The sequence below is a fragment of the Myotis davidii genome, unplaced genomic scaffold, assembly GCF_000327345.1.
Source record: "Myotis davidii unplaced genomic scaffold, ASM32734v1 scaffold149, whole genome shotgun sequence".
NCBI lineage: Eukaryota > Metazoa > Chordata > Mammalia > Chiroptera > Vespertilionidae > Myotis > Myotis davidii.
Genome location: NW_006352194.1, coordinates 4,184,059 through 4,198,246, shown reverse-complemented (window position 1 = coordinate 4,198,246; position 14,188 = coordinate 4,184,059). Strand labels below are relative to the sequence as shown.

The window sequence follows — 14,188 nt, the reverse complement described above, 5'->3', positions numbered from 1 at the left end:
GCCGTAGAAGCCCGCCGCCAAGTGGCGCGCACCGGAGGGGTGAGGTCGAAGCCGGTGTCTGCCATCCCCAGCGGCTCCAGCACGTTCTCGGAGACCCAGCGCTGGTAGTCACCCTGGGCCGTGTGGGCTGCCAGGACGTGCGCCAGAAGCGAGAAGGCCAGCGTGCTGTAATGGCACCTGGAACGGGAGGTGTAGAAACTGGGGTGCGGCCCGTGGTGGACATTTCCAGGCCCGAAGTAGCCCCTTCCGACCTGCTCAGAATGTCTGAAGTGCCACCAGAGTTTCCTAGGACTGGGTCGGTCCGGGAAGGCACCTGCTTCACTGCATCCCAGAGGGTCAGACCCATCAGGGACTTCAGCGATCACTAATTCTACATCTGGGAAGAGGAGGGCCCAGAGAGGGGCAGGGACTTGTCCAGGGTCACACAGCAGGAAGGAGGAGAGCTGGGCTGGGCAAGTGGTAAAGCACATCTTACTGGTTCTTTACCCTTTAGTATGATTTACTTAAGCAAACAGAAAACTAGAGTCTTAGACTGTTGGGGGTGGAATTATAGCGATCATGTGGTTCCAGGATGATAAATGGGGGGCAGGATTTCCGCTCCCTTCTCCCCAGCTATGGCAGACACCAGTAGTCAGTGAGAGGTTTCTCTTCTTTCCCAGAGGAGGTGCAATTTCAAAAAGGCACAGACAGATGAAAACCCACAAATCCCTTTAGACATTCCTGAACTCTAGCCCAACCTCCCTTAATTTTTTAGGTTTTTTTTTTATATTAATTTGAGAGAGAAGAAGGGAGAGAGTGAGGAAAAGAGAAACATCAATGTGAGTGAGAAACATCGATCGGTTGCCTTCCAGATGCATCCTGACGGGGACTGAACAACCTGGGTGTGTGCCCTGACCGGGGATCGAACCGGCCACCTGTTGGTGTACAGGACAACCTCCAAGTGAGCTACACGGGCTGGGGCCTGACTTCCCTTTTCTGCAGATGCGGAAGGTGGGTTCCAAGAGGCGAAGTGCCTCCTCCGAGGCCTCGTGGCAAGTTAGTGGCTCAGCTGAAAGGAGGACTCCAGCCTGCAGATGTCTGAGCGTCTCCTGGGTCCTTTCTCCTCAGGGAGGTGGGGCCTGAGTTCAGCATTCGGAGAAGCAGACAGGGCATCTTTTTCCAAAAAAGGCCAACAGGCCCGGAGGGTGCCTCTGAAGCCGGGGAGTACCAGCTGTCGTCCGTCCAGCCCCTCGCTCCCAGAGCTGAGCTTCTCTGTTCAGTGGCCACCCCAGCTATCCACTCCCATCAGCATCCCATTTATTTCCATGACGGCACTTGACAAAACCTCTATCTTGTTTATCTCTTCACTGATAAGAATGCTCACGGCTGACTGACAAGAATGCAAACTCCATGAGGACGGACCTGGTTACCAGTAAATTTGTTTGCTTCTGTATCTCAGTTTAGCACATTCCGGGCACAGAGTAGGTGCTCAATAAATGTTGAGTTGATGAGTGGAAAGAACTCAAGGTTCAAACAGCACCTGCCTTGCTGTGGCACCCCTCTCTGGGCCTCAGTCTTTCCTGCGTGGAATCAGGGTTGTATTTAGGGACTCCAAGGTCTCTTCAGGCTCTGCACACCCAGGACAAGAGGATGCGTCTCTCTCCAGGAGGAGGAGGGCGGGGGTTAGTCCTGAGGAGGTTCCTAACTTTGGCAGAGCATCAAGGTGCATCCTCACCTGGTTCCTGGGTCCGCCACCAGCACATCATCCTTGAGCAGGCTCAGGGCCTCCTGGGTGCTGCCCTTCCATAGCAGCGAAGTGGATCGCAGCCTTCGGGGCAGCCCTGGGGAGGAGCAGTGGTCAGACCTGCTGGGCTAGCTGAGGGTGGATGGGGGTCATTGGGTGCACTGCCCTCCTCCCCACCTTCCATGGGTTGAAAAATAGCAACAACAAAATTGCCTGAAAAACAAAAATAGTCCAGCATGGACTCTAATCCTGCTTGTGTTTTAGTGGGAAAGCCACTTAACCTCTCAAGCCCCAGCCCCCTCACCTGTAATGTGAGGGAAATAATTCCTCTATCATAGGGATGGTGTGAGGATTAGGTAAAATAAAATGCTTAGCATGGTGCCTGGTCATAGTAACTGCTCAAAAAGTAATTATCATCAACTATAGCAGTTTGATTCCATAAAATTCTTGAGATCAGTGGCCAAACAGCTTTGGACTTTTCTAACGATTTGGACTTTTCTGTTTATTAGCTGTGACAACTATTAGAAGAACCACAGGTTTTGAGTTCTCTTTATCCATCCATTCAATAATGGATTTCCAGCTTCTGTTTTGTGCCAACAACTGTTCTGGGTACTGGGGATTCAGTAACGAACAAAGTCCCTGCCTTGTGGAGTTAATGGAGGAGCCAGACAACAAGCAAATACATACTCATGCTACAGAGAAAAATGATTCGGTTGGACGAAGGCCTTGCAGAGGTGATCCTGGAGCAGGTGAGACCTGGAGAAGGTGAGAGAGAGAGAGAGCCATTCTTTTCTGTAAGAATGTCTCGGGCAGAGGGAACGGCAAGTGCAAAGGCCCTGTGGCAGGAATGTCTTGAAATGTTTGAGGAATAACATGGCACAGCCAGTGTGGCTGGAGAGGAGTGAGAATGGGGAGACTTTGGCCAGTTCAGGAAACACCAGAGAGTGGGCTTGGCCTGACTGGATGAGAATCCGCTCCTCAGTTCCCCCCACCTGAGTTATTTGGGGCTAAGCCAGGTAAGTTCAAAGCCATTCACCTGAGAGCTATCCTTCAGAAGGTGATGGGCGAAGGCCTTGGGGCTGGGCCCACCTCCTCCAGCCCATCCATCAGGCTCTGCTGTTTGGGGGCTGGTGCCATGCCCAGCGGGTTGTTAATAGTGAAGGAGCTGGCATACCGTCCAAAGGGTCATCTAGAGAGGCTACGATACCCTCCTCCCACAGGCGGTACAGCATGAGGACTGGAAAGATCTTGGAGACACTGGAGATCCTAGACAATGTTGGGGACACCAAGGTGCAGAAAGCATACTGTTGGCTCCACAACCCATCTCCACCCTGCACCCCAGCCTCCAACTTTCTGGTATTCTAGGAAAGCACTGAATCCGCTTTATTTAATGTCTCAGACGGAAATCTGCCAGCCTCTGTAGAACTGGCTTTGGGATGCTTGAGAATATACCAGAGGCCGTGGGGCTGGGCTGGGCTGGATGGACGGACATTCCTGAGTATCTTCCCCCAGGCCCTTCCCACTGTGGACAGACCTGGTTGGGTCATGCCTCTGCCTCTCTCTGGCTGAGTGGTCTTGGGCGAGTACTAGACTTTCTGAGATTCGGCTTCCTTGTCCGTTTCACAGGTTGTAGAGAGGATGGAACAAGAACATGCTGGTAAAGTGTTTGGCAGGATACCCAGCAGGTAGTAAGTGCTCAATAAGTGACAAAAAGTGTAATTGTTGTCCCATACTTGCCCATAGCAGGTGCAGTGTGAATGGAACTCCAATCCTCACAGTGTCTCTGGGAGCAGATGTGTTCACTTTGCATTGTAAGCTTGAAGGGTCCTGCAGGGAGCGCCATGGAGGGGATATGTTCAGCAGAATGTCCCCAGGGACTCCCATCTGGGCCACTGCTGCCGATTGACAGGGACCTGGGCCAAGAACCCAGGACCTGGTTATGGTTCCGTTGTGGCATGTGGACGTGAGGGAGGGATGGGACACAAGGGAGCCTCTTGGAGTTAGGGAGTTTGGGGCTAAGGCAGTGGTTCTCAACCTTCCTAATGCCGCAACCCTTTAATACAGTTCTTCATGTTGTGGTGACCCCCAACCATAAAATTATTGTCGTTGCTACCTCATAACTGTAATGTTGCTACTGTTATGAATCATCATGTAAATATCTGATATGCAGGATGTATTTAGGCGACCCCTGTGAAAGGGTCGTTTGACCGCCAAAGGGGTCGCGACCCACAGGTTGAGAACCGCTGGGCTAAGGGCTCTCCAGAAGTGATCCCTTCCTGACCTGTTACCTCTGTGGTGTGAAGTTGGGCACTCACTGGTCCTCTCTGGACCTCAGCCTCCTCATCTATAAAACTGTCAAGACTTAATAAAGGGCTTGGAAACCCCAGGCATGAGTCTCTTGAGTTCCCCTACCTCCTAGGTCCCCCCGTTCTCCCATCCCTCATCCCTCCACAGAACCCTGCAGGTCACCCGGCTGACCGGTACATGGTGTACTCATTGGGGGGGCCAGAAGCTGGGTCCGAGCCATTCTTCTTCCCAAAGTTCCCAGTCCAGAGCACGGTGTCATTGTGGATGACAACTGCAGACATGGCCGCCAGCCCTGGGACAGACAGTGCCTGGCGCAGGATCCTCTCCACCTTGCAGAAGAGCAGGAGGCTCAGAATGTGGGTGCAGAGACACACCCCACTTGTCATCTGCGCACCCTGCCCATGCCCACCCCACACCCTGCACACAGGTCGCCTTTCCTGGCTCCCCTTCACTCTCTGCTCCCTCCCCTCCCCCCCGCCCCAGTTGCTAGAAGGGAGCCCAGTGAGCCTCCAGACTTTGGGCTCTCATACCATGGGCCCCCACTCTGGTTGCAATCAGAGCAGCTCCCTTAGTATCTGTTTTGTATGTGGGGGTTCCTCATGAGATTTTTGTGATAAGAAACATTTCTTTGGCAAAATGTAAAAGGAGGGAGGGTACAAAACTATTGATCTAGTCAAACCCTTGTCTTATGCCAGTGCCTCTCAGGGTCTCAGTGTTCCAGAGACAGGATGGCTTCCTGGGCTCTGAGCCGCAGGCTTCACCCAGGCTCCCCAGGGGCTGGCACACGTGGTGACCGATTTCCCCAGCACTAAGCCCTCTGTGCCCTCCGCCATGGGGATTAGTTCCTGGGGTCCCACCCTCAGCAGCCAGTGGGGAGGGGGGAACATCTGTCAGGGAGGCTGGCAGCACCACGTGACCCACGATGCTCCGGGCTAGCCAGCAAAGAAACAGTCTCCCCAGAAAGTCTTTGTCAAATCCAATATAAAAGAGATGATGGCGGGCTGCCAGGACACAGCCCACCCACTGGCCTCCCAGCCGCAGCCACCACCCCCCATCCACCACCCCTACCACCCCCACCCCGCACCAGCTCCTCCGCTGCCTCTGAGTAACTGGGTCTCGAAGGAACACAGTTTGAAGACCACTGGGGTCTGCCTAGTAGTTTTGTTTCATTTATGTTTTTATTAATTGATTTTGAGAGAGAGAGCGAGAAAGAGGGGGGAAGGGAGAATTTGTTTCATTTATGTTTTTATTAATTGATTTTTAAAGAGAGAGAGCGAGGCGGAGGGGGGGAACACTGCTTGTTGTTCCACTGATTTATGCATTCATTGTGTGCTCTTTGTATGTGCCCTAAGCAGGGATCAAACTCAAAACCTTGGCGTATCAAGACAACACTCTAACCGACCGAGCGACCCGGCCTGGGCAAGCCTAGTTGTTAAACATTCAAATGACTCGGTTCAAATCCCAATTCTGTCCCTGCCTGTGTGGCCTTGGGTAAGTCATGCCTTCTTTGTTTCTTCATCTATAAAATGGAAATAAGCCCTAGGCAGTTTTCCTCAGCGCAACCTGAAGGGTCACAGGTTCAATTCTGGTCAAGGGAGCTTGCGGGAATTTAAAAATAAATGGGCCTTCAAAATGAGAGGCAACGAGCATTTACTGAGATCAATAAGAATAGCTATTAGGGATGAATTGATTCAGGCAGAAGCCCAAATAGCATTTCGATTAGGAGACAAAGGCAGTGGGTATTTATGAGAAAGGGAAGGGGGAATTGCATCAATAGAACGAAGACATTTCTGTTGGTGCAGATAATAGAACACGGTGAAAAGGGCAAAGGCAGTGGGTATTTATGAGAAAAGGGAAGGGGTAGAACGAAGACATTTCTGTTGGCACAGATAATAGAACACGGCGATGTTAATTCTAAACAATGTTTTTAATTTCCGGGCCACTGATCATCTAGTCGTCATAACTGCCGTCTTACCATCATTGCAAATGTCCTTCTGCAAGGCCCAAGGTCGCTTAGGTCCCACCCCAAGGTTACTGTGCCCTGTTTTTAACATTCCAAGGTCTGAGGTGTAAGGCAGTTCCTCTGCGATGGCAGCTCTGGCATTTTAAAGTGGCTCCATTTGTGATACTGTTTACACTGGAGAGCTTTTACAGACCTCCGCGGCCTGGTCCCAACTCCAGAGGCCCCCTGGAGTGCCACCTGGGCTTCACAATTTTTGAAGACCCCTTGGTAATTCTACTGTGCGGTCAAGGTTGAGAGCCACTGCCGCAGACCAGTGTGTGTCCAGCTCATTTTCAATGTGTGTAGGAATCGCCTAGGGACTGAGTTCAACTGCAGGTTCTGAGTCAGTGGGTCAGATGGTACAGGAGAGTCTACATTTCTCACAGCAACCCAAGTGATGTCGATACTGGTTCGTGGACTACCCTGTGAGGAGCACGGCTCTGCAGTTCATGGGTTGCACCAGCTCCCACATCATCATTGTAGTTGCCTCCCAGGCACCTTGTGGTTGGATGGGGCTTGCATTCTTATCTCTGTTTTGCTGATGCTCAGGGTGTGTATGTGAATGGGTAGAAGCAAGCTTTCTGGATCTTCTTCTTCCTTAACCCCCTGTGCCTGGCCAGGAAAGAGGATGGATCAGTTAGAGTGAGAAGAGAGCTGAGTGGTTTTACCCAAACTCCGCCTTGTATGGCTGCTCTGAGAGGGGAGGTGACAGCGAGGGAACTGGGATCCAGGTTTTTTCCATTGCACCTGGCTGCTTGGCTCCTCTTTCCTGAGGCTCAGAGCAGCTTGGGCAGCCTGCCTCTGGGCCACATACTGAGTGGTGACAATGTCCCAACAATCCCCAGGAGCAGGTCTACTCTGTGCCCATTTCACATCTGAGGAAACTGATGCTCTGAGAAGTGAGGTCCCAGGAAGTGGCAGGACTGGGATTTGGACCCAGGAGTCCTCGCTGATTCTGGGACACAAATGCATCTCCCATGATGTCTCCCCATTGGACGAGAAGGTCCTCTAGGGCAGTGATCGCCAACTGGTGGTCTGCGGACCAGTGGTGGTCCGTGAGGTCTGAAAGGTTGGCAACCGCTGCTCTATAGCAAGGACTGCTTCTCGTTTTGGTTTGTGTCACCAAACTAGGGCTGAATGTCTGGACCCGTCAATCCCCTTCAGGGTTCTGCACCTCTTCAGATCAAACCTCACCCCCAGGACACCGCTCCTCTGTGGGAGCTTGCCCTTTGCCCCTGGCCCCAGCCCCAATGAAACCATTTCTCACTGCCCAGACCTGATTTTAGCTAAAATCCATAGCATGTCATATAGGAAAGTGGCCACACGGTGGCAGTAGATACCCATGTGTAGCTACTGGAGCCACCTCCTCTGAAGAATTTATTCCTTGAGTGCTCTTCCTGCAGGCATTTGTCCAAGGACTTTTTCCCTCCATGAACCAGGATAATCTCCACAACTGCCACTCAGGAGAGGAAGGAGTTACTCATCTTCCCTAGAGCTGAGAGGTCACATGAGTCCTTTGCTTAAAGAACCTTCAGTGGCTGCTTTCTGCTCTTTGGAAAAATCATAATCCTTATCTGCTACACTGATGGTTACACAGACTGTTAGAAGGTTCCCAAGTTCAAGTGGACTAGACTTCAGAGACTAAACCTCAACGGGTGGACCCTTGAGTCAGACTGCCAGAGTTCAGATCCCAGCTCCACCAATTATTACTTACTTGAGGCCCTATGCACAGATTCGTGCACCGGAGGGTCCCTCAGCCTGGCCTGTGCCCTCTCGCAATCCGGGACCCCTCGGGGGATGCTGGACTGCTGGTTTTGGCCCAATCCCTGCAGGCTGGCTCATCCCGGTCCCGCTGCACCTGCCGCTACCACCGCTCAGTAGCACTGCCTCAGAGGCGGGAGAGGCTCACGCCGCCAAAGCTGCGCTCGCTCACCAGCTGCGAGCCAGGTGTCTGGTGCCTGCCGGTCAGCTGAGTGGCACTCCTGCTGTGGGAGCACACTGACCACCAGGGGCAGCTCCTGTGTTGAGTGTAGCCCCTGGCGGTCAGTGTATGTCATAGAGACCGGTTGTTCAGTCGGGTTGTTTGATCACTTAGGCATTTTTTTTTTTCGTATATATATATATTTATATACTTTTATAAATATATTAAGGGAGAGAGAGAAAGAGAGAAGAGAGAGAGAGAGAGAGAGAGAGAGAGAGAGAGAGAGAGAGAGAGATGTGACTTGGGTCGGATTTCTTGGCGTCACTTGGACCTCAATGTGCTCATCTGTAAATGAGGGTAATGAAATAGAACTTGCACCCATGGGTGGGAGAAAGGATTATATGAGCTAAGACACGTAAAGCACACGGTGCCTTCTGGCTCACAGCAAGTGCTCCATAAACAATAGCCACTATTGTTACCGGCGGTGTGTTTCCCTCTCCTCTCCGGCTCCCGAGGATCTCTTCTTCTCTCGTGCCCTCTCTCCATCTCTCCTTCTCTCCTGCTTTCTCTCCCTTTCCTCTCCCCACCTTTCCCATTCTCTTCTTGCCTGCTCTTCTCACTCCCACTCTGTTTCCTTCTCTCCACCTCTTCTTCCAGTTTCAGGACTCATGCCAATGGTCCTATCCTTCCTTGTGGTGTTTTCTGATTTCTCTTATCTGGGGAAGATGTCCAAGTTTCAGAACTAGGAGCAGAACTGCTACACTGACGGTAACACAGAAGGTTAGAAGGTTCCCAAGTTCAAGTGGACGCGACTTCCGAGACTCCTGTTTGGTTCCTCTCTTTGCCCCTTACCTGAGCTCTTTCTTCTAAGCTCTACCTCTCGATGTGGCTGCTTCCCAGACTATTTCAAGGTCACTCTTTTGTCCCCAGTTCACTCCAGAACATTCCAAGGGAGAGAAAATGACTGTCCCCACCCCTCAGCATCAGGACTGTTCAGAAAGAAGAATGTGGCTGAAAAGATATCAAGGACAAATTGAACTTTAAAAAGGAAAACGTCTCTCCTAAAGAATCAATGAAGCTACTTAGCATTTTCCCCAGTCAGGCTCTGATTGGCTCACTAATCCATCTGTTTGCTCACAAACCTGTTGACTCAATCACCATGTGGCCACTTTTCTATATGAGTTTTTGAGGGCCTCCCATATGCCAGGGGTTACACTTGGGTCTGAGGGAGGACATGATGGCAAAGCAGACATAACATATATCCATTGTCGAACTCATACGTATGGAGCACCTACTAAGTGCTGAGCACTGTTCTAGGTGCTTGAGATATCTGAGTGAACAGCACTGACAAAGATCCCTGACCTCATAGAGCTTATATTCTAGTAGGAGCAGCATAATAAATGTGAGAATAAACAATCTTTTCTGTCAAAGAAGGGAGTTTAGACACACGCCATTTTGGCTCAAGTGACTTGCAGCTCCCCTGGGGGCTGCCATTTTGAAATGGCAAAGGTCAACCCCTTCCTTTAAATTAGCCAATCACACAAGAGTGTGAGCCTAAGCTCTGTAACCAATCACAAGTGAGGGACAGATCATGTGAGTCAGCCCAAGCAGACCGCCCTCTCAGTGTGCACATGCTCCTAGTCCATGTGGGTGCACACCCTCCTGAAGGAGTAAAGATATTCACTTGCTGTCTGGCTCCTGAGTATGTTTTGTGTTCTACCAGGTCCCATGATTTTGGGGGCTCGCCTTAGTTCTAACAATTTGGGGGCTTGTCCGGGATTCCATTTGTCTCTACGGAGGACAATTGGAGCCCTCAGTTGAGGAGGTGCGCCCTGCTGCCTAGTTGCAGCGACCTCATTGAGGAGGGACAGCCATTACCACCCCTCCCCCCAGGCCAACTATGAGCTCAGGATCAAGAGTCAGCCAGCAACATGGGAAGGGCCCAAACAAGCAAGAACCATGGCAATCAGATAACCTCATGCATGAGCCAAGGTGGGGAATTAGATTGAGTACTACTTTGGTGATTGTACTACTCAGAGGTCGGGCATATGTGACTGGGATGTATCTTGGACATAAAGCGAGTGCAGAGTTCTGATCTACAGTTCTATTCTCCCACAAGGGAAGCAACCAGAGAGGGATGAAGCAGATCTTGGAGAGTATGAGACATCTCCAATAGGGGAGATTGAGCACAGTGCGAGAAAACTCCAGTATGGGAGGTGGAGCCCATAGTCACAAGGGACTTTCTGAGGATGGGAAACAAATTCATGTACCTTGGTTGCGGGCACATCCCCAGTAGGGGGTGTGCAGGAAGCAGCTGATCGATGTTTCTCTCTCATCGATGTTTCTCTCTATCCCTCTCCCTTCCTCTCTGTAAAAAAATAAATAAATAAAAATAAAAATAAACGTTGACTCGCACATGTGCAATACATATAAAGCCCTCGCTGGCACTAATCTAGACAGAGTAGGAATATTCCTACCTGAACCCGTTTTTGGACATGGGCAGTTATATGTTTCTTTCTCTTGAGTTTGAAGAGCATGTGATGTTAAAGTTGTAAATGCTTCATCACAAAGGAAATTAGTCAAGCAGTCTGAAAGTGTTTTTACTCTTAATGTGGCGTACAGGGAGATATTAGAATAAGTTTAATCAATTTGTCAGTCATTGTTTTTATCAATGTTTTTATGTCATGTCTTTGATGTTATATCATGCTGTTATTTTTTCTAATTAATTTGCTTTCAGTGTGCACAAATCCATGCACCGAGCCACTAGTATTTACTATAACCAGCAAAGGATTGCTAACTATACTCAAGACTCAGTTAAAGGTGTAGCTGAACAACTATATGCCACCAGCAGGATGACGTGGGAAAACAGATTGGCCTTGGATATGATTCTGGCAGAAAAGGAGGAGTATGTGTAATGTTGGGTGGGAGGAGTGTTTTACATTCATCCCTGACAACACAGCTCCAGACAGAACCATCCCTAAGGCCCTACAGGGATTAACAACTCTAGCTAACAAGTTAGCTGAGAATCCTGGGATTAAGGATCCTTTCTCGGATTTAGCCATGGTTTGGAGAATGGAAGGGAATGACAGTAGTGGATGTTATATCATCCCATGTTTGAGAGGTCTTATCTAAAGGTTAATTGAAACCACATTGACTCAACAGCCAAATAATCTCCTAGACCAGTGATGGCGAACCTATGACACGCGTGCCAGAGGTGACGTGCAAACTCATTTTTTTGGTTGATTTTTCTTTGTTAAATGGCATTTAAATATATAAAATAAATATCAAAAATATAAGTCTTTGTTTTACTATGGTTTCAAATATCAAAAAGAATTTCTATATGTGACACGGCACCAGAGTTAAGTTAGGGTTTTTCAAAACACTGGCACGCCGAGCTCAAAAGGTTCACCAAAGATATTTGCCTTGCTGGCTGGCTCCCAAGTATGCTTTGTGTTCTACCAGGACCCCTAATATTGGGGGCTCACTGTATTTCTAACAATAAATAAGCGAAGTGGTATGTTAGAAAGTGACACCTGCTATGGAAAAATAAGTAGAGCCAGGTAAGAGGGGCAGGTTATAAATATTAAACTGGGCAGTCAGGGTGGCCTCATCGAGAAAGAAATATTTAACAGATCAGCTCAAGGAAGAAAGGGAGTGAGATATTCAGACAGCAGAGGAAGAGCATCCATGGTGGGGGGAACATCCAATGCAGAGGCCTTAGGATGAGACTGTGCCTAGCTTAGAGATCTGTATCAAAGATACACCTTAGAACATCACTGGCAGGTAACAGTCGATGACATTTAAAGCCATCACCATGCATGGGTGTGAGATGGAGTAAAGAAGGGACCTGAGGACTGAGCCCTGAGGTCCAGAGGTGTGAGGACTGAGTGAGGGCAAGGGCCACAAAGGCTCAAAGAGAAATCAGAAAACACCAGCAAGGGCTTCACTGGGGAAACTTAGAAGCAGAGGGAGGCAGTGAGTGAGATGTTGGGTTCTCTGTCCAACCCCCCATCATCGTATGGAAAGAGGTGTGGGGTCAGGGCGTGGCTGGAAACATCCTGGGGCGTGCTCCAGGAGAGGAACTCCCATCGCACACACTCTCATGAGTCTGCTTCTTTATAGCAAGTGGGAAGTCGGTCTTGCAAGTCAAGAAAAACTGGTCTGAGCTCAGGCACCAGGGGAACTGCTTGCAGTGCTTAGGTCACCTGGAGACCCTGGGAAGTGGAGACCATGTGGAATCATTTCTGCTTTGGTGGGGGGGGGGGGGCCTCTGGTGCTTACCTGCTGCCTCATTGCTAGAACATGGAGTGAGCCCTTAGAAGATCTAAGATCCATTCCCTGACCTAGGGGCTCATCAAACACACCCTGCCCAGTAGAGGTAGAAATCAACAGGGATAGAATAAAAAAAGGAATGAGTCACCTGGACTTATATTGGGACTTCCACTAGTTGTGGGCATTGCTGGAGAGACAGTGAAGAGGGAAGCCCATGGTGGAGGCGAGGGCCATCGGGCCATGGAGTCCCTGCCAAGCGGGGAAAGAGCCCCAAGTTCAGCGAGAGGAGAAGCCTGAAGACTTGGACTTGCTCCTGCAGTAGCTGCCTGGGCTTCTTGACTTGGCTGATGCTGTTAACCCAGAAGCACCATGGGATATTGGCCAGTGTGGCTGTTTCCCTGCCTGGCCAGCTAATAGTCCAAAGCTGTGTGGTTATCCAGAATAACCTAAGTTGAGTCACAATAACCTTCATGGCAGTGAGAACCCTGGCTGTCCCCATAGCAATTTCCTTCAAGAAAGCTGAGCAGGTATGGATCATGGTTCTACCTATCTATGGAAGGAAAACATTCATTCATTAAGTGGTGAGATCCATGGACTTAATATGAAAGAATGTCTTGTCAGTGGCACCAGAGGCTGGGTGCCTTTGCCTTGCCTACAGGTTTTGGGTTATCATGAAGGCTCATATATGCAGGTGGCATTGTGTCCAAGGAGAAAGCAAGGAAGATCTTGTATCTAGAGTACAAAACAGTTCTGGGCATACAAAGGGCACTTCTCAATATTCTGCCAGTGGGCCTCAACACCATCAAGGTGTGACACAATGACCTGTGGGTCAGATACCTTGAATCAAATTCCATGTTCACCCACAGCTGGGAGGCAGTGCTGTAAGGGTAGTTCCATCATCATATTGTATCATATTAGGAAATTCCAGCACATGAGAATTGTGTGCTGGAATTAAACAAGCCATTGCTCATCAGAGCCTTAAAAGTCTAGGTGGTGCCTGTTTGGTGGAAAAGACTAGAGGCCCGGTGCACAAAAATTTGTGCACTGGCAGGGGGGGTGTCCCTCAGCCCCACTTGTGCCCTCTCACAGTCTGGGACCCCTCGGGAGATAACAACCCGCTGGCTTAAGCCCTCTCCTGGGTGGCAGAGGGCAGGCCCAATCCGTAGGTGCAGCCCCTGGTCAGGCTCAGAGCAGGGCTGATTGGGGAGTTGGGGTGCTGCCCCCTGTCACACTCAAGGCAGGGTCGATGGGGAGGTTGCGGCGCCACCCCGTCACGCACAGAGCAGAGCCCATCATGGGGGTTGGGGCTCCGTACCCTGTCACACACAGAGCAGGGCCGATCAGGGGGTTGGGGCGCCGCCCCCTGTCACCCACAGAGCAGGGCTGATCAGGGGGTTGGGGCACTCCCCCCTGTCACACTCAGGGCAGAGCCAATGGGGAGGTTGGAGCTTCACCCCGTCACACACAGAGCAGGGCCCATGGGGGGATTGGGGCGCCGCACACTGTCACCGAGCAGGGCCAATCAGGGGGTTGGGGAGCTCCTTCCTATCAGGCACAGAGCAGGGCTGATCAGGGGGTTGGGGTGCCTTCCCCTGTCACGAACAGAGCAGGGTGGATAGGGAGGTTGTGGTCCCACCCCCTGTCACACACAGAGCCGCAGGGCGATCAGGGGGTTTGGGTGCTGTCCCCTGTCATGCTGCTCCAGGGGCCAGGAGGCCTCACGGCTCCGCTGATCCCAGTGCTGGGAGGCCTCGCGGCTCCACTTGACACCAGGGCAGGGAGGCCACACGGCTCCGCTTGACAACGGGGCAGTGAGGTCTCGCTGCTCTGCTGATCCCGGTGCTGGGAGGCTTCAGTGCTCCGCTGATCCCGGTGCCAGGAGGCCTCGCGGCTCCGCTGATCCCGGTGCTGGGAGGCATATTACCCTTTTACTATATAGGATAGAGGCCTGGTGCATGGGATG

General features: G+C 50.9%; 1 protein-coding gene across 1 annotated transcript in view; it reads right to left on the bottom strand.

The window, feature by feature from the left end:
- Window positions 1-4,491, bottom strand: part of LACTBL1 (lactamase beta like 1) — a 6,367-nt gene extending 1,876 nt beyond the window's left edge. Inside the window, 6 exon segments of the mRNA XM_015557200.1 lie at window positions 3-23; window positions 26-177; window positions 1,715-1,820; window positions 2,737-2,901; window positions 2,904-2,989; window positions 4,202-4,491. Coding sequence (XP_015412686.1) covers window positions 3-23; window positions 26-177; window positions 1,715-1,820; window positions 2,737-2,901; window positions 2,904-2,989; window positions 4,202-4,416 — 745 coding nt within the window. The 5' untranslated portion in view covers window positions 4,417-4,491.
- Window positions 4,492-14,188: the final 9,697 nt, after the last annotated feature.